The sequence below is a fragment of the Varroa jacobsoni genome, unplaced genomic scaffold (assembly GCF_002532875.2).
Source record: "Varroa jacobsoni isolate VJ856 unplaced genomic scaffold, vjacob_1.0 scaffold_967, whole genome shotgun sequence".
NCBI lineage: Eukaryota > Metazoa > Arthropoda > Arachnida > Mesostigmata > Varroidae > Varroa > Varroa jacobsoni.
Genome location: NW_019213869.1, coordinates 56,781 through 82,733, shown reverse-complemented (window position 1 = coordinate 82,733; position 25,953 = coordinate 56,781). Strand labels below are relative to the sequence as shown.

Genomic DNA, 25,953 nt, shown 5'->3' with positions numbered 1-25,953 from the left:
CGTGAAATGCACTAGAGCAGTTATTTAGTCTCCGCTCACGTCTCCTTGTTATAGGGGGCTTCGTCTCTCTTGGTACGCAACATAACAAGTACAACTTAATAGACAGTAATAGGATAAATACAATTTGTTGTAGAAACGCCGAGGCGAAATGTCGAAAGCAATATGCAAATGTGTAAACGACATGCGGACAACTCGAGGACTAGGGTAGTACTGCGACTCGCAATACAAACAGATTTACCCCCGCCCCATTCCCGCTAAAACCCACCGAGAGTTAAGAATACGATCTTCCTATACTACTGCTACCACGATTACTGATCATAGTAATAGTAATAACGTGAAAGTTACTTTTATTACTGTTTCGGCTACTACAGTTACTACCGATGTAGCGCCATTCCCCAGTCAACGATTGTACGCGAGTGTACGTGTTTCGTAACGCCTAGCAGACCTAGGACATAATCCTAAACCCTTACTAAAGAATACCAATACTTCTCTCTCATTGCGTAGAACCCACTGAGCAGCCCGAACCCACGTGACAGCGTGCTGTAATCCTAATGAAAGGAAAAGAGGGAGAAAAAATATAGCCAGAGATCAGTTAATTAATTGAATTGCATGCGATTGGTTAGCACGCGGTTCCGGCCCGACTCACTGGAGACTCGGTCGCGGTTCATTACCGCAACCAGGTCTGCCGAGGTCATGGCAGGCTGCCGCCCGAACCCGTACAAGTCCAGCTGAACGGAGTGATTGTAGTTGAGTGTCCGTCTTCACGGTCAGCAATTCCTCATTAACAACAGAGATGCCGATGAAGTGGCGAAGATTAATGATTAAACGATTGATCAATGATTGAAACTCGTTCAAGCCTCGATCGAAAGCTCCCCAAAAGCGACCGCCTTCTCTCGTGGTAGCCCGCTACCTTCAGCTCGAGTCGTTCATTTAAACAACTCACTAGCCAAAAGATACAAGTCTGGTTAGATGACTCTAATCAAAGCTATGATGACAGTAACAAAAACAACACTTGATACTATTTCTGAAAAACTAACACTAATAACAGATTTAACTACTAGTCACTGCAGGGTGTAGTCGACCAAAACGACGACAACGACATACAGAAACGATGATACAACGTCGATGAACGATACAGATTTAGGGAATCTCGTAGCCAGGTTATATTGAAACGTTGGAACTGTCAAATGAGACAAAGACGACGCCCGACCCGGGTCCATCTACAAGTTTCAGCAACGATAGTTATATGTAATGTAAAACTATAGCAAAAACAACCCTATACAGCAGCACGAACAATTACAGGTGTAACCAATAGAATTGATCATTTTCAATGTCTCTGAATTCAAAGCCTTCGATGACGGTGACCCATGGATGGCTCAGGTTGAGTCGAATGTATCTTGAAGGTGCAGCATTGTATTATACATCAATGGACCCTTCACGTGACAGTAACTCACACATGTGATAAAGCCATGCGACAAAGCCGACACGATACGCAGTCCACACAATAGTGACAAAGCGAGCGTAAACATTTTCCAAGGACTAGATAAAACTACTTCATTTTTCGTGCGGTCAACTACGATTTCTGTGTAACAAAATCAAGCATACCCGATTTGCTATAACTAGTTTGTGATCCTATTCCGTCTTCTTAATTTTTACTAGTTATTTAGGTAGGTCAAGGACGCAATCATAGCAACTCAACTTCAACAGCAAAACAGGCGAACATGAGGACGCGACCTTTAGTCGGCGACGGCAGACGTCAAGGGACAGTCTAACCATGAAAATAGATAACGGAACGCCAAATCCAACTCCTGAAAACTTGCGTAAGAAAATAAAGTGGATGGCAAAAATAGGCCTAATTAGGAAAAAACTCTATTGCACGGGCACACAGACTAGAAACGTTGTGAATCGAGAGACAAGCGCATCATACGAGCGTCGAAGTGAGCGCACCCTCGAAGATTAACTAAAAATTGGTGCTATGAACAGCGATCACGGAAAACTAATACGGACCATTACGTATACTTTTTGACGCCATACGGCAACCGCACTATTCAAATTCGCAGCGTCATTGCGACGTTGCAAAGTGATACGGCTGGCCTTCCAGTATGACAAACATTGTGCCTACATTGTACGTCCCATACGCGTTCTTATGACTCGTCGCTCGACACACCACACTTATGAGAAATTTCCCTATTTTTTTTTTACCACTGATATGGTAATAACTGTGTGGTTATGTATACGGTCATCGAATGCTGAAAGCAGGTGATTGTTGCCGTACTGGGCTAACTAATAGATATTATACCGAGTTCAACACAAATATATCGAACGATGGCAAAAATATAAAACAGGCAACAAATCGGCTTCGTTTTTAGGCCAAACTAGAGGCCGAGCCATCACCATAGTCAGTTGATGCAGTTTCAGCACTCGTCCGATTGATAAAAATAGCATCAAATCGAAAAGCAGATAGTGATGAGAAAACGGTACGAGCACGAGATCGATTAAAAGAGCCAAAAAAAAAAACAACTTTCTTGAAAAGCTCATAAAACGTCCATGAACAAAATTAACATTATGGCGTTTCTCAGAAGATCTGCTACCAACTATTCCACAGCAATGATAGCAGCAAACTGATAGCGACAACGATGACACCAGCAGCAGCAGCAGCAGCAGCAGCAGCAGCAGCAGCAGCAGCAGCAGCAGCAGCAGCAGCAGCAGCAGCACCACGATAAAACTAATAACAAAATGTTATAAGAGTTAGGTAAAAAAAACGTGAAAGTTAAAATGACACGTCTACATACACAAGAAGCTGATTTCCACGCAATCTCACGATACGACTATTCGCGGCGCGGAAGGCCACCGGAGGAGCAGAGGCCGACAACACTACAGAATACCAACAAAGCACCGAATTTTACGCTTTACTTAGATATTTCGCCATTGCGTTCAACGTAGCCCAGACACACCAGCAAAGCAGGCAATCTATAATATGTCAAAGCTAAGTTGAATATATTGTAAGTGGTCACTACCTAGAATGAACAGAAAACTAAAGTTATGACTTTTTCGCCAAATACATCCGACGTATAACGGACAATTTCTATACTATCTATATAGCACCTATCATAACGCTGACAGCCTAAAACTCTATTCGTTTTATTATAAATTGTCTGGCAAACAAATCAATTTGTACATTACACTTGAATTGTTATTGATCCGAGACCGATCGATCGATCGACAGTTTGGAAAACTACAGTGGTCAAACAGACCAGCGAGATTGTGATCGAGCGATGATGACGATTTCAAGATAAATGTGTATGTATAGAGATAACATGAGCTAAACGCTTAGAGGGGAGTCGCAATGACGTCAACACAAGAACAATATCGACTTGACCTCGTGCCCCCCCCCCCCCCCCTACCAACTATCAGAGAGCGACACTGAGCCTGACACAGCAGAATCACATACTGATCAATCCAGTCTGTTATTGAAGTAGACTATGGTATTGTGGTGATATATATCGTTTTTACGTATCTAAACGTATTTTGTTTTCCCTATCTACTTCAATTGTGGATTTATAGAATTTTTATCGGAGAAGGGGGCACTTTTCATGTGATCAATATCAGCATATCATTTCTATCTTTGAAACAAAGTCTCCAATATTATTATGATTGTTTTCACCTATTTTCTTACCCGTATTCGGTCAGCACTTCGAACACGATACAGCAACCAGCCATGGCAGTTCAATGCACTCAGGCGGCAGGCGTAAGGCGCTTGATTCAGCAATGAAAAAATCAGGACACTCTACTGAAAGGACGACTCCAACGCAACGTTACGACATACAGATATATTGCGTAAAGGTTACGTAGTTGAATTGAGTGTAAATAAAGCAAGATGCTCTGCATCGGTAGATTGTTAAAGCGAGACTCATCCAAGATGAGACCAAGTTAGTTTTGAATACGTCTTTATATAAATGTCTCTCGGGATGATTGAAAATTATCCCTACACCAACACCATGGAACAGCTCACAGAGCACTTGTACGACGGGCGAACTCAAATGAGGGCAACTGTTATAAGTACGTTTGAACAAGCCGACATCTTCAACAACTTCTTCCATCAGAGAACGGAGTGAAGATTCCACAACGAACAAACCGCGTCGTTTCTTTCTTTTACTCACTTACTGCAGAATCTTCTTCTCGGGTAAGTTCGAACACTAGTTATTTGAATACCCTGTGCAAAATATTCGATTTTTATCTATTACTCCATAGATGAGCAAGTGATTGGCTGTGCTAGTTACTGATCATTAGCGGTAGATACCCTGAAAGAAACTACTGCGTTATAGCAAAAGCAACGATCCTTAATATTATATACATTTCGAGAAATTACAGGATGTAACCAAAGCGGAATTTATCACGAGGCTTTTGCGAAATTTCAGGCAAAGATAATTTCTATAATTACTACAGTAAATTTCCGCTAAAATAAAATGTAATCGTAGAGACGACTGACGTCTAGCCCCAATGAACGAGCAGCCGCAATGGGAAAAGTAGAGTAAAAGAGTAGGTTTTTATGCAAACCTACTTGCATGCACAGAAGACAGAAAAATATATCGACATGACGAAAATGCTATTGAGCAACATGTCGAGTTGTAGCATCAACAGCTACCGTACACAAACCAATGTACTCTACCATAAAGCGATTTCGGCAAATGGGGAAACTTCAAGGTCTCGATAAGGTGACAGATGGCCGTCACCTGTTTAGTTCAGGAAGCTCTATTGAATATTGTAAAACTACAACGCGGACCCTACTCGTTCGAGATAGGGGGGTGAAGTTGTTCTTCCGATAACGAAATTAATCGATTGCGACTGATAGTTCGTTAGGGTCCTATATTATGGTTATTATGAGTATTATCAGGGTTGACCTGTCCTAGTAGTGCGAACGTCATCGTTTCTTAGCGTGTTACCCAAACAAGACGTTTCAACCAGTCCTGCATCATTCTACATGTAAACTATTATGTCTAGGAAAGACAGCGTATTGTTGAAAGAGGAAAACGACGCGAAGTACCGTCGTACAAATCCGATCTAATTGAATTTCGTAATCCAAAATCCAAGATGGCTTCAGTGTTACGCTCCATTTTCTATTTCATTTCGTCGTCGTCGTCGTCGTCGTCGTAGCGAAAAAGGCACGGAATAGTCACAGTTAAACGGGGGGGTGAGATGAAAATTGCGGTTCCCGTTCACTTTACTAGCGCTATTTTATAGCGTCAAAGTGTCGAAGTGGTTATACTTTTTACGCCCGAACAAGAACGTTCCGTTTTTATTATATGACTAACTTTTTTTTTTTTTTTTTTTTCTAGACCCGTATTGTATCTAATATAGCTATTTAAAAACTGTTAATTTCCTGGAGTATTTTGTCATGGGTGATTGACTGTAGCTGCTCACTACAGCTAACAAACGCTGCGACACTGAAGTGCCATCAGCACGCTTTCTACGAGACCGCGAGAATGGCCGAATGTCCACGTATGAATCGTTCGTCGGAGAGTATGTAAATACACACAGGTGTATACGTGTGTTTATACCGAAAAAAAAAAAAAAACTTAAAATTAAACGACGACCAATACGAGCTAGCTAAGCAGCGAATACGACATCTGTCGATCGGGTAACGTTCTCGCGAAACATGATTGGCTGTACTGCGTCAATTGCAAATATCCGGTATTTTTAAATTTAAAAATTTTCATGTTTCTCATTTAAATAGCTAATGCTGTTTTGTGGGCAAATGCAGCTCCACCAACAACTGCTGGAAACGGCCGCGGAAGGCAGGGCGGGCCTTACAAACGCTGTAGCGTTGCTACGATGGAGAAACCAATAGTACTTGACCGTTCGCTGCCAGGCCTTTGTGTGCTTGCTTAATGCGAGAAGTCCCGGCCAGTAAAAAAATTCAGATGTATCAATCCCGAACGTAGATACGGAAGTAACGAAGCAATGAACTGTGTGAGTGGTGAGTAGATGATACACACGAGACTTGATACTTACTATTGGGATAAAAAAATGAAGAGAATCAGGATTTCTGTAGGTGAACGGTTGGCTGAATGAGTGACCCACCCACCATGTTAAGATGACTGGGCAACTGTTACTATCGAACGATGATTGTCAACTATCAACGTTATTTATTTAGTATAATGCATTGATGTATTTGTATTAATAATTATTATGACCAAAATATGAAGCAGTGCTGGAGACGAAGGTCTGCGTCGAAGGGAAAAGCAGTGATCTTTTCACGATTCCAGAATAACAATGAAGACAATTACGTAACGTAAATGTACCATGAATAATTAATAACAATTACTGTCAAATAGGAGAAGGTAAACGAGGAGGAGACAAATTGATATATATAAAAAGGCCCTCAGAAAGAGCCGAGTTCAACACGCAGCGAATGAACGGCAACAAAATAACAACAACAACAACAACAACAACTAAAAACATCGAAGATGACCGAACAATGATGAGCCATATTGCCAAATTCTCAAAGGTCTTCAATAATAGCGATAACAACAACAACAACTTCAAAGAAAAAACGATGGAGATGCGCGATTGAAGATGGATCACAGACTAACTTCATCTGTAGTAACAAGTCTACTACCAAACAATGGTACTACGATCATGGAAAACCAATAGCAATAACAACCGAATAAGAAACATACTTAAATACCAATACTAATAGACAGTAACACAACAGTAATAGCGAAGCGGATCGTTGTTAAGGATGAACGAGGACGTCAAATCGAAAAAACGTAGTTAAAAAAAAAATGAACAATTTTTACAACGAAAATAGTAAATACAGAAAAACAACATCAGTAGCAGTAAAAATAACGAGAACAACCAAAGTGATAAAAGCGAATATAGTAACAACCGCGTAAAGATATCACCGGAGACAATTGGTTCTTTCCCGTACGAGGTCCTCTACTGTTATAATGATGCTGAGTCACTCAACATGCACACGACCAAACCATGAAAGAGGAAAGTTCAACCTGTTTTTAACTACAAACCATATGTGTCTATATTATTATTATTATTATGACAACTAAGATGACAAAACCAAGCTAATAACAAACGATTCTCAAAAGTGACAGCCGCAAAATGGCCGGTAAAAAAAACGCAAAGGAGATGTGTATATATACATATACAAATTATATACACAAAAAAAAAAAGACTATTCATATATCGGCGTCCTTTGGCGCCGGTGGACGTCAACCGCGCCAACTCAATCCGAAGTGAATCAAACGACAAGTAATGAAAGTCAACGAAGGCTGAATAATACGGTGCTCGTTGAATTGTATTGCCACAGCCACGACATGACAAAGCAGAGATACGATCATCGCTTTTCCATAATCATCCCGCATTGTCAGCAAAATGCCGTAGAACTCAGCAGGACTAAGTAGCAGGTACGAGTTTCCTGCCTATGAGAAAACAAAGCCAACATCGAGCGCTGACAAGTGTAGGAGGAAGGGCAAGTCTTACCAACCAAACAAACAACATTGTAAAGTGTAACAGTAAACTTCTTGGAACGTTGCTAACTTTTGCGATAGCATCAATACACGACACGAATTAACACCATACCGACCCACACCCCGACGAAATTATCAGCGGGGACTGGAAAATGACAAAATAGAGAACAGAAGATAAGACCGAAGTGGACGACAACAAAAAAGGAGCAACCGAAGCTATACGAACAATAGCTAGTTCGAATGATGTAGAGTAGCAGAAAAGTTGCCGTACGTAAAGAGATGACACGATCAAGCTAACGAACGCGTAAAGGCAAAACCGGAAGGGACGGCCTACTCTAAAGGAAATCGTCCGATTTAGCGTTGGTCGTCCTGGCGACTATAGGCGTTAGCAGAAAAATTAACATTTCAAAAAGCAAGAATAAGACGATAACAATAGTTACGAGAGCAACACCAACACGACCAGTGATGTGAGTACATACACTTCATAATACACACGCATTCAGTAGGCAAATTGAAGGACGATGAGGTATGCTAATGCTAATATTGCTGCCGAAAGCATATACCGCGGTACTGGTAAAGAACTAAACCATTCCTAAAGATCGGCTCGTTTTGAACCGTACGTTCAACTGTTGAGTCAATGACGGCTAATAGGCCGATTCAAGGGGATGGCCAGATCGGCTACGATGAGCTGGCTGGCTGGCTGGCTGGCTGGCTGGCTAACGGCAGGAAAGCTAAGAGGAAAAAACGTGCAACTAAACAACGACCATTCGGCAAATGTTAGGAAGAGGCAAAAATTTGACGAAAAAAAAAAAAAAAAAAAAACCGGCTACCGCACAGATGAAAATTTTACTGAAAAATCTCTTCTGCGTCCTGTCGAGAAAATGTATGACGGTCCACTTTTGTTCACAACGTATATGATAACTTTATAGTTTTGAGCTCACTCCAGCATTTCTCGCCTCGTTTATTTGTATCCATACAATGGGAACAATGTAAGACGAACTGCCAAATCAACGTTAAATATACATAGAAATTATAGATGTCAATCAGCTTATCTAAGCTTGCGTTTTTCTGTGGGCCAACACGCTCACCAGATCTCATCCAGCCGGTAGCTCTAGCCGTTAAATACGAAACCAATATCTACAAACGACTGTTAAAACAGTGATTTTTAATCATCCCAAAAACGCAGTTTGCAGTTTTTACTTTACAGTTTATCAATTTGTAATAATTCTCTTTTATGTTGTCTCAACGTTAACGGCATGTTCCATTTGAGCCATCTCCCAGCCTTCTGTCAGATGTAAAACAAAAGAGAAGACACTGGAATGGGTAATACTTATTCTAAAAACAAACTATGGTAATAACAAATACATTAAGCGATAAAGAAACACCGACAATGCATAAAATATCGCAAGGTGCTTGTAGACAACCGATATATATATACATATATATATATATATATATAATATGCATAATAGGTAATTATAAACCGACAAAGAACATCCGATCTCAATCGAGATACAATGACCGAAGGAATAGACATTTTACATTGACAAGTAAAATGGAGTTTCTAATATACAAGCGACTTCCCTCCCCTTACCAACGTCGCCAGCCTGTGGCCAGAGAAAGACGTCGACAATTCCGTCTGCTGGAAACAGAGCGGGAGAATGAAAATAACGCTCCCCCTTGAGGAAACACCGCAAGGTGACAGACTTAAAGTATAAAATAAAAATAAATACATCTAGAGGTAGGTAGGCGCGCAGAAAGTTCTACAGGAAAAATAATAATGGTAATTATTATATTAAGATAAATATAAGCGCGGGGAGGGTTCGGAATTTAGAGAAAGTGTCAATTAAAAAATATTGCGCGTCCACATGCGAGCAGTTGGGTGACAAGCTGATAATGAAGCTGATAATAATTCTAGTGGCGGTTACACTGATAAATGGCAGTAATGTGTAGTGAAGGGCGAAAAAGAGATTAAAGAAATGATATAAGCAATTTTTTGGCAAAAAACCGATAAAAACCGTATAATGTGTAATGAACGAGTGTGACGGACGCTCTGGATGGTGAGGTTTCGCGACGAGCCACTCGGAAGCATCTGCCACACGTCTAAGAGCGGCATGGCTCTCCACATGGAAGATACCTCATGTATATTTTGTACGATTAGTTGCACTCAAATAAACATCCATTAATAACGAATTCAACATGGTCGACTCTTTATTCGGTAGGGTACTAATAGAAATAAAACGTCTTCGTCTTTGCTTGCGTATCCCTGCTCGTGTAGTTAGGCCGTTCTCAATTTGGCACGTCCGTATGGCATCGTGCCTTACACATTTGTATACCTATAGGCTCACCTGAATCAATGTGGCAACGGTTTGGAAAGCCAAATATCTCGTTCAACGAAACGAGGCATTGCTTTGTCGAAAACAATTGCCACACGAATTGTATGCACAATGTAGAACCAAATAAACCTGCTTGTCGTACCTAAATTGTAAAATACCTAAAATAGTAGAAGCCGATGACCGACTAAATAGATATTATTAGCCATGTAGTATTTCGATCTACTATACATCTGTATATATCGAAGTTGATCCACTATACAATATAACGGGTGCGAATTAGTAGGTATTGTAACATATACAGTTATTGCTTCTGACCTATTGTCATCAACAGTTCATGCTTGGCAGGACAAACGTCTTAGTGCACCGCTTTATACAATGAAGATGGTACGACTAGAAAAGTCGAACGCCGTTCAAAGTGAAGCCTTTTTACGAAAATAACAACTTTTTTTTTTTTTTTCCGTCTCGAGACGCTATTAACTAATCGCGAGAATTTTTACGAAAATCCGAATCCAGTGAATAATGAAGCGTTCTTATACAAACATAAAGACTTCTTCCTCGTAGGCTCCTGTGCCGTAAATTTCACCGCGTGAATATTACCGTCGCTAATAATGTTCGCCTTTGAAGCTTAGATCAATTGCCTTTGGTTTTAGTGAATGTTTCACGCTGTCAGTGATAACTCACGGAAGTTTTTTCTCATTCGGATTCAGTCTGTATTGAGCTAGAGGAGACAATCGGTTGATTGTACAGTCCTTTCGACAGCCTTTCGCACATTCATTTCCGTAAATCGTAGTCAACGTTACGTTACGTTAAGGATAGCCGTACTTCTGCATGATCATGTCGGTGTACCACTCCTGTACAATGTGAACTTCTACTACTGTTTAATAGAATTTTCGTTTGAAACACTTCGTACCTTTGAAGTAACTAGTTGTCCGACGGACAATGCCAAAGGAGACATTGACTAAAAGCACTCATCGTTTGACACCGACGTCTAAAACATGATGTAATTTTTGGTAAAGATTACATCATAATCGTTATTAAAAAAACGTTAGGGATTAAAAAATAAACAAGGTAAACCGGAGGCTAGAAGCTTAATACAATGTCTCAAGCTGCGTGGTTTCCAGTTCGTATAGCAGCAACATACTGTCCTAACTACGTATAGTCGAGTGAGATACCAGCTGATTTTTGGGTATTTGCACCAAACGAAGCTTTCTACCTATATGAAGGTTAATATTTTCGCTGTTTTTGTATTTATTACCCTGAATCTGTCGAACTTGCAAAGGAGTCTGAATTACCCCAATCTGGAGAAATCTGATACAATCCGAATCTTGCCAATCTGAGCGATGTCGTCTTGTTGGACAGGACCGATCCGAACAGAAGCTGTGAGGTTCGAGTTTGCAATGGACGTTTAAACCTGGTAATCCGTCTGTCCTGGAAGACTAACGAGTACATATTCGATTGCTGAAACTGACTACGATATAATGAGTTATACCAATCCACATTGACGTACTTGACAAACGGTTTAATTAACCTGGCGACTGACTCTGACGAGGCTACAGCAGCGAGCTGTCCATTTGGCTTGCCAAGACTGGTTTGGACTAACCCAGATTTTGATACTGGCTTTGACCCGCCAGTTAAACCCCCAAACACCACGCGTCGCGTTAACACTACACGCCGAGTCGCTTTAGACATTCGCGGGACACTTTCCTGATCTTCACAAAGCGTAGACCTCAAACGGGAACCTGGAACCTGGCGTGACGAAATTGATTTACTTGTGCTGGGTGTTGGAGTAGAGTTTCGAGTCGAAGCTTTTGTCGGGACCTTGTCCTTTACAGACGTAGACTCAGTCGCATCTGATGCTTTTGCGAAAAAGCACTGCCCATGAAGCGGAACATCCCACCGGCGACGAAGCCTTCGATCGGGCAAGGCCACGCTTTCGAGATGGGGAACAATAGAAACAATCAATCCAGAGTGAAGGACAACCTATAAGCAAAACGATTAAAAACCCATACCCGTTTTAAATTAGGCTCGTGAACTGAAAAGCTTGCGATTGTGACCTTACGTCCGAGACCTTACGTCCGATTATGTTTGTTTACCTTCAGTATTCCTATATAAGATCTGGACCTGCCGATCTGCTTCAATATCATCTCAAATCAAATGACAGAGCGAGTTGAAATTTACGTTTGTGGTTATCTAATAAAGAAAAACACGCATACCGAGTTCTCAGCCTGGTGAACGCATTGACAGGCCCATATTGGAAGGTCGGAGTCGTCGTCTTCAGCTGGTAGCTCCAGGGGCTGACCTTGACAATTTGGATAGACTGAACTTTTCGATGAGGCGACCTTGGATGACTGTGGACACGAGACTGGAGTGGAGACTAGTTCTGCCGGTGACGTTGCCGAAGACAAACAACATCCTGAACCCATAATTACGAATAAATCTACCAAATACATGAATTAGAATCGGAGCGTTCCAACAGTTGGGATCGGATATAGTTTTCAATCAAAATTTGCATATGAGATATTGAAGCCGGCCATAATGACCAAGCTGATTAATACTATTAATTTATTAAATAATAATTAAATTAATACTGATTAATATGATTTCGCAGTGGTGCACCGTTCCGAAATTTGCAATTAAACACGCTAGCAAATTACTTCCCCATCAAATCTAAATAGCTCAGTATTACAGTGAAGCTTTCGACAAATGTACAGCCAGCCATACATTGCCCTCTGCCTTTTTCTAATTCTTTTATGAGTTGTCTATACATACAAACACAAGCATGAAAGGTTAAAGTAAATAACTAACTAAATTTAAAAAAAAAAAATTACAAAAAGGACTCAAACTCGAGTTCCATATTGTCAAGGAAATAACGCTCACTAAGTCGCATTACACGACAAGCTGAATATCTTAAACCCCTGAATTTGTTGATTTCGATAAACTAAACTACGTAATCTGTATGTAGCCAAAACGTAATTTAACAATAACGTAAGATCACAAAGGAAGCTAAGCTAGTCATACGTCGTATTAACGAAGCCCGTCGTGTATACGCTGCGACTTCAACTAGCATAAATAAAACACGAACTTTCTAAATTTGCATCATGATCCAACTCACCAAAACTGGGTCATATTCGTATCAACGTTAAATGAGATCGTGCGAACATCTGTTTGGTCCGATCTTTTAATCCGGTCCCACCATCAGTGACTGATGACCGATACCAAAGGCCGATGCACGAACGTGCCTAGATAAACAACGACTGATATTGACCGATAGAGAAAACTATCACAGCAGCACATTCGGCCAAAGGCATCGGTTACTCACCTCGCTCGGCACGTATCATTCAAACAATGGACAGCCACGTGAAAGACACCGCTACCCTTGCGAAAAATCGTGCCATCTAACCTATCATTTTACGTATTCACGAATGGAGAACGCGCTCTCGTCGAATGCAGTACGAAATTGATACGGTGTTTACTCTCCGGTGACCACTTCACATACCCTTTCCTTTTTGACGGAAGATGCGATCGAAACGATTCCTAATAGGTCAAATTAGAAGCTGTTTTCGCCCTAGTTTTTCCCTGAATTGAAATAGTCATTCTACTTGGTCCTAGCGAGCGTCCCAAATCAGGCTTGTTTCGAGCTGACGATACGAAACTTAAATAGCAAGATTTTGCGAAATTTGACAGCGAAAAACAACAGTTTGTAAAAGCTGTTTTTTGTCGTTTTTATTTCGTCGGCCGCATCTTCAAACTGGTGCCTTTTCTGGATAATATACGCTGAAGAGTATTACACTTGCTGTAAAAACGTAAAGCGTTTAGACTACTCTAGATCTACTAAATCATTCAATAAATAACTAGACAGGAAGTTCACTAATTAATTTAGTTCACTTCAGAGCTGAATGTCGTTTCGTAGTTTAATACAAAGGCAACAAAGTACCTAAAATAATCGTCTTGAGGGAATAACGCTTTACTGTCGTCATTGAATAGCTTTCAAAGATAGACACCGTTTGAATTTTGACCCGTTGTCTATGAAATGGTCATTCAGGACTCTCACGAAACTTCGATTCGTGTCGTCACTTCAATGAAGAACTAAGATAATTAGCTTCACTTCCGAGCTAAAACAGAGCATGAGTCTTACTTAATTACCTACTACTTGTTTCTCTCAGGTAACGTGGATGATTGATGGGTCAAAAGTAGAAATCGCACATAGAGAGTAGTCAATAAGTTTTAGCCCAGATCACCGTCAGATAGTCGTGTTTATTTGAGTAGAAGTAGTATTTACTTCATGGCTACCAAACAGTTTAAGCAAAATTAAATCTATATATAATACAACTACATTCTGTCAAGGGGAAAACCGTAAAATTGGATGAAACAGTCAAACGTCACCGTTACGTGTACGATTACTTGAACAACTGTGATGAACTAGAAAAAATAGACAACATAGAAAAAAGACAAAATAGAAACGTATCAAGTACGTCGTACTATCACGAGCAGGCATTCAGCATGGACGCGTATCACTACTTTCTCCACATGACGACCAGTATTTTGATTTCATGTCAAAACAATGCATGATCCGTTTGCGGTACTCACTGATTAGTAACGCATAAAGCTCTCAAGTTTATTACATCGTAACATTTAACTTTGATTTCGTTTATATTCGTCGGTCTAACATACCGCCCTAGGGCTTTAGAAGCCCCTCGAAAATGTCGCATCTTCCAAATGTACTTAACTAAAGTTAGTTAGCAATACAGAGCTCGTATTGTCGATACAGAACTTAGAGTATTTATATTGCCTTCGCAAACTACGACATGTTACCCCAAATGCATAGATAGACAAAATTTCCTTCTTAGTATTTTTATCTAGCAGATGAGGTATCCTCTGTCCGTATCCGAGACATTTTACGGACGGATGTAAAAATGCGACACGTTTGCTGGAAATAGCCACTGATGCATACAATTCTTGTTATTAAATACGTACCATTTACAAAGCATGCGATTTTAAGCAATCAACAGGCGGCGTTTCAATATGTCGTAATTCTGAAAAAGATAACAAAGTCTGCATACGCATATTGAGGGACCGATATTTGATTACTACTATTATGCTCGACTCAAGAGAAATTGAAGTACTTACTATCGATGAGCACATAATCCGGGTTTGCGACATTAATCTCTAATACGAATCACCTAAGAAGTATCAGGAAACTCTCTTCCTCACGTCAGGATATTCACTCTTGTTTTATAGAACATGAAAATGCAGCGCGTAGCTTCAACAATCTATTTCAACGGCTTACTTTTCGAGGGTCCAGCATCAGAAGTGGTGGGCGAAACTTTTAAGAAAGCCGTCGTTCGTGAGTTCCATTCGAAACGTTATACTGGCCCATAAAATATTCTCATATGAAAAGTGCAGTCCTCAGTGAAGGTGACACTAAGTTATTGGAGCCAAACAACTACATCACTAGAAATCCGGTTAGTAAGTTCACTTACTTCAAACGGTATCACTTGCAGATTAGTAAACTGTTTGCCGTCACCGTGCACAAAAATAAGGTCTCTTTTGTGTCATTCCTAATTTGATCTACACGCTCTCCCTAATGAACCTAGGGACATAGAAATGATCTTAGGTGTGTTAGATAGATATACTATTTCAGAATGGGGAATCAGACATTCAGACGTGGAACTAAAGTTAATAACAGCTAATTACTATTATTATCTATACACCTATACTATCATTACTATTTCACTAGACGATGCAGCATTTTCTTGACTAGGAGAGGTTTGTCACGTTTACAGCGCCTTCATAATTTTTTTAATGTAACTTTAGGTTTTATGATTTTTGAAAATATCTAAGTCAATCTTTGTCGTTTTGTAATAATAACTACAACGTACGCGTCGCTTGCAATGAACAATGAAAATCCGTTAGAAGTATGCCCTGCTATAGGACCTTCAGTGAATGGCTGTATGCGATACGCTTCCGGGAATAAATGTAGCAAAGTCAAAAACATCAATATCGAATGGGTTCAGTTGAAAATGTACATTCATGGAGGTACTTCAAAAGCATTTGAGGTCTTTCTAGACCTGGAACCTTTAACTAATTCAGTATCACCTTCTAACCTTGGGTTAGCGTTTTGGTGAACTGCGTTCACTTCCTGCGAGAAATTTTAGTAATCCGCCAACAGGCTTATGCAGTCCTGCTAACATAGCTGTACAAACTGCTAATTCTAGACGCAGCGTAACGCCATACATGGGCAACTGCAAAACGGCTTCGCGGTTAACGATTTGGCGGAATTTCGGCGTTTGGCCAGCTTATTAATTTTTCGTTTTATCTAAAATTTTTCTATAATGCATATGCAAGAGTTAGAAAAATCGTATTTTTTTTTTTCGTTAGAGACCCAAGTCTGCGGACTCTGCAGTTATTGAACTTTGCCGGTACTGTTACAGCAGAGGTTTATCACGAGCATCAGCAGAACATAACACGGGGACAACAATCATGTATCCTTAAGATTATTAACAAATTTCTTACTCGACACATCTATACGGTAACTAGCTGAATTATAAGACAAGATGTCAGTGTATCAAATTGGAGTACAAACCAAAAAAATATATATATATATAATAAAAAAATACATTTTTTATGAATGGCCCGATGATCGCGTTAACGATCGACTCGAACAAAAGACTTGTTTCCGCAGCAGATATACATTCCAATGTAAAAACGAACGAGTTACATAGTTTAAAAAATGATAACAAAAACTTGTTGACTTTATTTTACCAAGGTTACAACGATCTCACAATTATATACATACACACACTATTTACAGCAGTTCAATCCAATGTGCGATATTAACGTTACTCAGAGCCTCTCGACACCTCGTAGTTATGGCAGTCGCGTCCGCGATAGCAGCTCCTATATGCGTAAAACCTACGTACTTCGCTGGGCGCGCGTGCAAAGGCCAAATAAGATGCCAAATGTTTCTAGAGCCTATATACCAAGCTAAAAGTTCCACCACCCAGTCTAGAACCATAGATGCGATCAATAGTTAACGCTGAAGCCGAGACCGCACATACGTGTGACAAAGAAACAATACCATAATACGAAATGAAGAACTATGGTTTTCTGTGACATGCCTGAACTCGTAGAAATGAGACAGAGCGTCGTACACTCGCTGATAAAACCATCTCATCGTCCGCTTCGAGCGCTCGCCGCGCGCTATTAAACAGATACCAATTACAACTCGTATGGGTTTCCCTTTTCTATACTAACGGGAAGAATATGGCCGACGGTTTTGCTTTACTATACGTAGATCCTAGCTAACAGATAATATTAACGATTGTAACTTTAATAACCTCAAGGTTATTATGGATACTGACAACAACTATTACCGTGACGCTATCACTTGAGGCAAAACCTTTATATATTCTTTTTTCCGCTGGTGATCGGGACACGGCTTTGCTGAGTTTAGGACCGAAGCTCTTGTTACGTTTAGTAGGTGCGGACGTTGTGGTATAAATGAAGTAGGATGAATTGTAAGAGTTTTGAGACGCGGCGTACCGCCTAGCATGTTCTTCTAATGTAGCTAATTTTTTATTTTTTTGTTTTTAAGCTTATACACAAGTAAAAATAATGAAATATACGTTTCTCAACCATTTGATTGTAAAAAAAAAAGAGTACGGTAAGTTAGATTCAATGAAGGTTCCCGTCATGATTAGCTGGTAGAACTTTCCTCTGTTGTATCACTGTCATTAATATGGCGGTTGTTAGAAATAGACAACTAAGTTATGAATCCAACTGGAACAACATCATTGTCCCTTTACTTTGGCGTTCTGCAAGACGTCTCTTCCAAGTCCCTATTATTGCTGCGACTATATTATCAATATATTGATAATACTATAGGATCTGTGAATAAATTTCACCTTTCATAGCCTAGGCCGTCTAGTAACATTAGAAATCCCCTTTACGTCTTGGGGCGCCCTGCCCTGCTCGCTCCGATATCGAAGCAATGACATGTCTCCGTTGTATCGTTCCAGCCATCGCTGCCTCGTTCACTAGTTGAACCTCTGGATCTAGTTGGCGCATTCGCAAATACAAACCTACAATGGTTAGAAGTAAGGCGACCAGTATTGCGACGGACAAACCAGTCACAAATAGGAAACCCGTAGTCGAGACACAGAGTTGATTCGTGTTCATGATAACGACCGAAGCCGCTTGATCGTTTCCTGCCATAGAAACAGAGTGGACACCGATATTGGGTTTGATCAGGCGGTTTGAAGGAGAGTCCTCGGATACGTCCTCCGGGGCAATAACCCGAATACCTCTGATTAGATGAGCGGTCTCCGATAACTCATTGTTACTAGTCGACGATCGGTCTTGCGACTGAGCTTGATCGGCCTCGGCATCACGACGCAGCCTGGTTAGTAACTTTTCATCGATTACAGTCGTGTTTGAGACGCGTTCATGTCGCTTTCGAAGGCGGGCTTTCTTTGCTTCGAGGCATTTCTCCTTGTCATGATGGCACTCGTATTTGCAAATTTCGATATTACACTCAATGAACACCTCAAGCTTGTCGGGAAACTTGAAAGCTTCAAGGTACGCCCAGGCAATGGCGGATGCGCCAGTATTCGCCGTATCCCTAGTCTTTTGCCATGGACCCATAAGTTTGGGGGTAAGAACGCATCCGCGTTTATCGCTCAGACGTATTGAATTCACAGCTGCGTCGCCGTCATGAGCCACGCAATCCTTCACGTGGACGTCGTAATCATCGCCGTGGATAAAGACGACGAGTGTGAGCGTCTCGCCTATCTTGACCAATCCATTAACAGGATTCGCGTGGAACGGTCCTTTACCCAACTGGACGTCGAGGTACGAGTCAATCGAGTCACCGGAATACGTTACGGAAATAACGTCGAGCACGTCGACCAAAAGCGATGATGACACGATCCGCGATACGACAGGACCCGAGCCCGGTTTCGGCTCGAAAACACAACGAAGCGCACGCGCAGTATCCACAGCCGACTACGAGAAACAAGCAGAAGGAAAATCGGGAACGTTAGACAGCATGCTCATTAGAGTTCATTCAGTTTATTTTCTAGCATTACATGGTTATTTTGTTGAAGACGCGACATATCTATAGTCGGTGGTTCTCACTTAGCGATTTTCCAGTAGATTTTACACACGTACATACGAAGCGATGTTTAAGGCAAGTGCCATAATGTTAATCGAAAACTAGATTTGCACGTTACGCTGGTACCGTTTACTAATGATCTTTCTGATTCAGTAGCTTAGCAGTCAGCTATATACTCTGACAACATAAGCAAACAGTCATATGTATCCGATAAAAATCCGATTACATTTCCATTATTTTCACCTGTATACCCGGAGTGTGTTGTACAACGACAGTGTTCTCGAAGTAAGCCTCGCCGTTTCCAGCGTCAATGATCTGGGACCCACAACGGCCTGCCTGAAGTGAGAAACGCCGGGTCAATGTTGAAGTATTGGGCAGAATCGTCGATTCGCTCTCTGTTTCGTTTTTACTTGTCATTTCCCCTTCGGACCCATTGCCTAATAAAGATGGATCCCCGTACCGGCATCGCGGATCCGAGTGGTGGCCTTTTGAATAGATCATACCTGTAATGAAAATAAAAATATACGCATACATTTCCAAATGCTGTCCCATACAGGAAACTTTTGAATGATAAAAGCGATGAAGGTACGATCTGGTTTGGTGGACCCTGAGTTCGATGCAACAGTACCACGTATAATGCATATGGTCATTTGAACGTGTGAAACGTAGGGAGGACTGCTTGGAGAAACCGAACCGATATGGAGACGGATAGTACATTGGTAATTTATATATATATATATATATATATATATATATATAACTCGTTCTACTATGTTGCAAACACTACACACCAGCGTTATTATTTTTTGGTTCCATGCTATGGTCGTTGTTATCGTAGTGTGTGTATGTTTGTTTACTTTCGTCGTGCACAGTACGACGAGGCTGTGTTTGAAAAAAAACTGAGAAAATGTGTTTTCGACGAACCGAGGTTGCTGAATATCATCTGTACTTATATCGAATTGTCATGGTTACAAAACTCAAGTATTATGTAGGTGTTGATAACTGCTAACTAACTAACTACAACTTTAGGGATAGGCTCATGGTGGTTATGAAATGCTGCACCTTCCCAAAGGTAGCACCTATATATGCTTTTAAAAAGCTTAGCGTAAAGCCCAACCTACCAGAGAAAGGGCTATCGAAAGTCATTGTTACGTCCATTATGTTCTTCCCACAGTTCACTCGCACGTCCGTCAGGTGCGCCACACCGATGTCCTGAAAAAATATCGTACATGCGATTTATAAGCGGTAAGTACAGAAAAATACATAAAAATATATCGATATTTTAGGAGTAGAAACACATTAGTAGTAGCGTACAGAGTAACAACAGTGTGTTAGAGCTTTATTCGGTTCGCCAAATACGCATTCTCTAGGACATTGTACTACTATTCAGGCAACACAAAGTCGCGGCCTGTAAGCTAAATAGAGCAAGGAGAAATAGGGCCACGTTTTGGGTTGTAGAAACTACGAGAAATCTTATAGTAGATATGTCTATTTCTATGACTGGTTGGTCGCAGGGTTCACTAAGCGCCTGTAACGTTGATAAGGCGACTTTTACAAAAAAAAATCCTATTAAATAGTAGTACGTGAAAGCTATCTAGGAACGTCAGGCTTAAGGCGGTCGCAGATTCATTCAATCGCTTTTTTTGAGTACCTGATCTGGTAGATAGAGTTCTTCATCATGCTCAATTCCACTTTTTGTTGGAAACGTTGCTTTTTGCTGGACTTCGTGCCGCTGCGTCCGTTGCGCTAGAGATGACACGATCGCCACTGCGTAAAGTAATATAAATGTTTTGTGGGTTATCTTGTAAAAATTCTATCTTTTGTACACTATGGTTAATTATCTGCTCCTCTGTCTGCTGTTGCTCATTATGGTCGTACAGGAAAATTACTAAGTACACTTGGTCTGCTTATGTACACATTTTTTTCCGGCTGGTTTTCAGCCTAGAGAATCTTATAATTTCGAATTTTTGACATTGCCATAGAAGCTATGCGGCACGCGCGCTCGGCCTCATAACCGCGCAACCTCCATATTTGTACCGCCGCCTATATATATATATATATATATATATAATACTAATGTTACTGACTAGCAAAATTAACAATAATAATGCGCACATACATCAAACAAAAATATCGCACACAATAACAAAAGTATATTTTAGGTTTATTTATTTAAACTATATAAAGCAAGGATTTAGATAATATAGAAACTCGAAACAAGGGAAATAATACTAGACTCACGCAGCTGCATTTTGAGTGGCAGTTAGCTATTGAACTAACATGGGCCTATCCACTTTTCATTGTCCATTTACTGCGTGCCCTATTGCGATCGTATGTGATTCTTGTGCTTGTAATTACAATTGCTCTTTTCAATGACGTTTGTTATATTTCTTTGAATTTATGCCCGCATTCGAGGGTTGCCATGTTTTTACATTACAAGTAATAGTTTGCGCATATTTATACGAAGCTTTCAATGAAAAAAACTATTCTACAGAAAACGTATTTCCGAGTGTAAAAAATAACGTGGCCCGACGAGGCTATTTAATTATACCTGTGTTGACCTTTTCGACAAAGTTTACTATACGAGATTTGGCCATTATGATTATTTCTGTAGAAGTTCGAACAGCGAAATTATACAGCGAGTAAGATAAGCTTGAGAAGGACAAGAAGCATGACATGAAGTGGACCTATGGGTGGAGCCTGAACCTAGTTGCCCCTCTTTTTCACTAGGCACTTCACATGTATCTCGAGACGTCCCAAGAAAGTTTAGACGGGGAAGCGTACATCGCAAACAGAAACACGTGACGAAAAGATGTAGTATGAGCAGAAAAGGATTGCACAGGACAATCAACGCCGCTTTCGTAATTTGTAAGGCCAAGTTACTATAAGTTACATTTCTCATAGGAACAAACTCATATATTAAATATCTGTGTCAAGGAAATGCTTGTGGAAATTCTTGCCGTTCAGAAGCGATCCGCTCCGTCTTGGCGGTACGAAAATCGATTTCAATCAGTTCGTGATTTCCTGTATATATGACGCTAAGATTGTCACGTTGGCCGACTGTCATCCAGATTGAGCGGCCCGATAAATGGGACCGAGACCTTCACAAGCTAGCAACGGTTGTCTACGAGAGTAAGGACTCTGCCTTTTTGATACGACCAATTACAGTACACGACTTATTGGTTTTTGTCAAGTAAACGCAATTTAGATATGCACGATAATCGAGGGCGCACCAAGCGGTTAATCAAACACGGAACAAATATAGGGACATGACAAATTATCAATAGTGCATGCTGAGGTAGATCCGAATTTTTGAAAGGCCTAAACCACAGATTAAAGCCGTCTTCTTAAATTGCTATATCTTATTGATGTCGTTTATGGTCTTTGTATAATAGCTAGCCTGATAGAAGGCCGACCGGGGCTTTTACGAATCAAACAATGTTTTTTAATTATGATTTGTAAATAGAAAGAATGATTAGTGCCTGAACCTGTGTCTACCTAATCGTGTTCTCCAGAGAGTCTTATATGTAAAAAATCAAACTGTTATCAGTAAAGCTAAGCTAACAATAAATGTGTAGTCTAAGGCGTTGAAGTGATTACGCTGTAGGGTGCTCTACCGACATTGGTCCTTCCGCGAAAGCAGTGCAGGATGCAGTCTTCGGCCTGCGTTACTTCCCAACTTTTGAGATCGTTTCTGGTTTAAACGACTTCGGACTGCCGCTCGAAGATCGTCGTCTTGAGCAAAACCTACCGGAATGAACTACAGAAGGACAGCATGTATTCAATACGATTAGTCGTAACTTTATGGATTTTGTTTCGATTAATTCATAAAGTTTGACCAACACACATATGAATATAAAAGATCAGACTTTTTACAAGATTTGTTTAATTGTGTCTCACACTCATTATTGTTTTCGTGTTCTGATCTAAATATTTCGTTATAAGTAAGACCGCTGGTAAAGGCTCTACGAAATCGTCACCCGAATTCTAAATACCTGTCTGAGAAGGACTAGAATAGCCCTCATAGTCTGCCATACATAGCATAATCGATATACAGTTAACTGATACATAAACTGAAGACTGATACATAAACGCGACAATTCGAACATTTCATAAAAAAAAACTAGTGGTGAAGAATATTTTTACTCTTTTGTTACGAGAATGTGCTAGCACTACGAATCGCCAACGCAAACCTTATGAAACAAGAAATACTCTAGTATACAAGCTATAATACTAAAATTCGACCATTAATTGATAACGTCTTACAATCTACGGTAAAGTAATAATGCTAGACACAACACGCGAGGTCGAACCGAGCTCGTCAAGTTTCCTGTTGAACCTAGAAAATGAGCCAGACTCACGTGAACGACTTCACACATCAGCAGCAGTATTAAGGCTGTGGGCAATTTGACAGATTCCATGTCTGTTTCTGCCTAGTTGTTAGTTTACTGGCTGTATCCGTGGTGGAAGTATTAGATCACAGCTTCATTTGAAGACTCCTGCTTCGCAGTGGTTCATCCCGGAATGGCACACGATTTCATGTAAAAATAGAAAAGCAATTAATAAACGGATTCCATGAATTAACTTGTCGAGAAGTCATCATTCATTGGTAAAGATTAACATTGACACACTGTGAACGTAAAGTCTATATATTTACGACTTTGTCCAATTTGTTCTCTGCGGCGTCTTTTGCAGCAGATTTTGACAGAGATTGCTAGCTTAAATCCTCTCTATCGCACACTGGAAACCCAATTCACTTCAACTACGCCATTACACGTACTCTTACAGCTATATAAATCCAATTGTTAATTGGTTTACGCAAGCCCGAACGATACGTGTACGAAACAAATGAAAATGGGTAGACATTTACGTTTTATACGGTACCTTCGTGAGGCCTCTTTTCCTATTCAAGGTTTAACCCGGTGAAAGAAAAGGTCTCGTTGATTCATTACAGTAGGAAAAACAGATGGAAATAGAGAAAATATTAAATCGAGTGAAGGAAAACTTAGATGTACTTGGTTTAGCTGGACGCGTTACGAGATATTCGGGACCCGTGAGCAAAGCCGACGATGAACACGATAAAGAAAGCTTGCGATCTCATCTAAGCTATTATATCACTACTCTTATAACGATGCATACGTTATTACGACGTGACCTTGATATGAGTCGAAGATAATTTATCAACACTTCGAAACAGTATTAATGCTAAGCCCACCCCGAAAACCGGCTGAGGGACCTGTGCTTCATCACAGGCAAATGTCCTGCAACAGAATTTAATTCGTTTAGGGGTCCAATTTTATTTATAACGAAGCTTTTGACAGTCAACATATCTCGTTAGTTACTGATCGCATATACCTTCTGTGTATAGAATGACAACTGTTGCTTTTGATGCAGACAAATATAAAAAATTTGCCCTTTCCGAGAATGAGAACCTCAATTTTGGGCAACGTTCAAAGGCATAGAATACCAAAAGCAACGCCCCACTTTGAGTTTTGTTTTTCTACAATATCTGGCTCTACCACAGAGCTGATTGCTGGTTTGTTGTGTATATTCAATAAGATATGAAAGACAGAATATGCAAAAGATTCGCCGCCTGAGTGCTTCACTCAGCGAGATGTACAATGATATGTTTTATGAATATCATTCTTATCTACTTACTAGCGACTTGTGGTATCGTTCTAGGATGGGCCGAGCAAGAACTGCCACCTAAGTATTGCCCGAAACGTCTATTCCCGATCCCAACCAGTAATACTCGTCTCAATTTTTTAAGCCAAACAATTTCTTCTATTGGTGTTTACGATTTGACTGTCAACTCGTTCGATCTAGTCCCAAAGCAAGTCGACAAAGGTTATCGCAAGGCGAGTTTAACGCTTTCTTGCGTCTACGGACGCGTTTACTAACGACTTCTCTCTCGACGGAAGACCACGTATTTATTGGTTCTGTCGATATTGCCGCCGCTATGACTACTAATTTTCATAATTAGTACATTGCTATACAGCTCAGGAAAGCATCCACTGAGCACGAACAGATACCAGTCAGGCCAGTGTTGTAACTGCGAGTGAAGCAAGTCGTTGGAAAAATGCCCCCCTCAGGCAAATACGTTTTAAGGCATAAGCGACCCCCTGCTAAATCAGCAGCAGCCACAACAGCAATTTTGGCGATCCCGTTCTTCCAACGAGATAATTTCGAAAAAAAAAGAGCCCTACGTCGATAGCACCGAGCGATTTGATCATGGCGGAGCTCATACGCGATATGTATGTTGTGACCGAACGCCACCTGAAGGGGAAAGAAATTTGCTTTGCTTTCGGAGTCCCGAGCGCCGAAACGGTTCATGGCTTAACAGCAACAACGAAAACAAGGCTAATGACAAATAAGAGCAACAACAGGGCGAGTTTCCGTAATTATGCCCTTTGTCGTTTACCTTCATGTCGGTACCGTAGTACAAACGCTGTGCTAATAACGGGCTTGCCAGCCCGATGTAGCATGTATACATAACATTAGCACTCATTGTCTGTGCTAAACACCAACCCTAATCGGGATGCGTTTGCGTGGACGCGTCAAAACAATTACTTGAGAACGCAACGAACGCTGGTTGATCACGCTCCGTGAAGGACCAATTTCATACATGTCGTCCAGTTAAGCTCGTAAGGCGGAAAAAAAGACAAGCATTTCATGCTGGAACGTCGACTCGTCAATGATATCAATGGACTTTGACAATCCACGCCGGAGATAAATGCGCGTCCTTTCTGAGACAAACCGCTGGTGCATTCAGTGTGGCCAACACTAAACTTATGTGCATATAGTGTCTACGTAGCGCAAGCTGTGTGCTTACTTGAATGGTGAAAATTAACTGGAAAACTTCATTAGCTCAAACGGCAATCTCTTACTCGGCCTTTCTTTTACAGTTTACGGCCTTGCTATATTGTTAGCTAGTTAGTGCGAGATGGACGGCATTAAACATAGAAATTAGTTGATCATTTATATTCGTAATTTTGTATTGCCCTTAGATAATTACTATGTA

General features: G+C 40.6%; 1 protein-coding gene and 1 long non-coding RNA gene across 6 annotated transcripts in view; one reads left to right on the top strand and one right to left on the bottom strand.

Moving 5' to 3' along the window:
* Positions 1-1,181: 1,181 nt before the first annotated feature.
* LOC147752809 (uncharacterized) lies at positions 1,182-10,290 on the top strand. Its single transcript, XR_015313061.1, has 2 exons — positions 1,182-5,977; positions 6,336-10,290. It is a non-coding gene; the product is annotated as an uncharacterized LOC147752809 (long non-coding RNA).
* Positions 9,671-25,953, bottom strand: part of LOC111265388 (uncharacterized) — a 66,689-nt gene continuing 50,406 nt past the window's right edge. For 4 of the 5 annotated variants that reach the window (XM_022842005.2, XM_022842003.2, XM_022842001.2 and 1 more), the window contains 9 exons: positions 23,294-23,431; positions 22,554-22,692; positions 20,584-20,699; positions 20,054-20,144; positions 19,176-19,435; positions 13,317-18,823; positions 12,933-13,059; positions 12,034-12,257; positions 9,671-11,800 (listed from right to left, as the gene is read on the bottom strand). In XM_022842005.2, coding sequence (XP_022697740.1) covers positions 17,753-18,823; positions 19,176-19,435; positions 20,054-20,144; positions 20,584-20,699; positions 22,554-22,692; positions 23,294-23,353 — 1,737 coding nt within the window. In that variant the 5' untranslated portion in view covers positions 23,354-23,431 and the 3' untranslated portion in view covers positions 9,671-11,800; positions 12,034-12,257; positions 12,933-13,059; positions 13,317-17,752. The remainder of the gene's footprint in view (positions 11,801-12,033; positions 12,258-12,932; positions 13,060-13,316; positions 18,824-19,175; positions 19,436-20,053; positions 20,145-20,583; positions 20,700-22,553; positions 22,693-23,293; positions 23,432-25,953) is intronic. The other variant, XM_086970482.1, reaches the window with a different exon arrangement.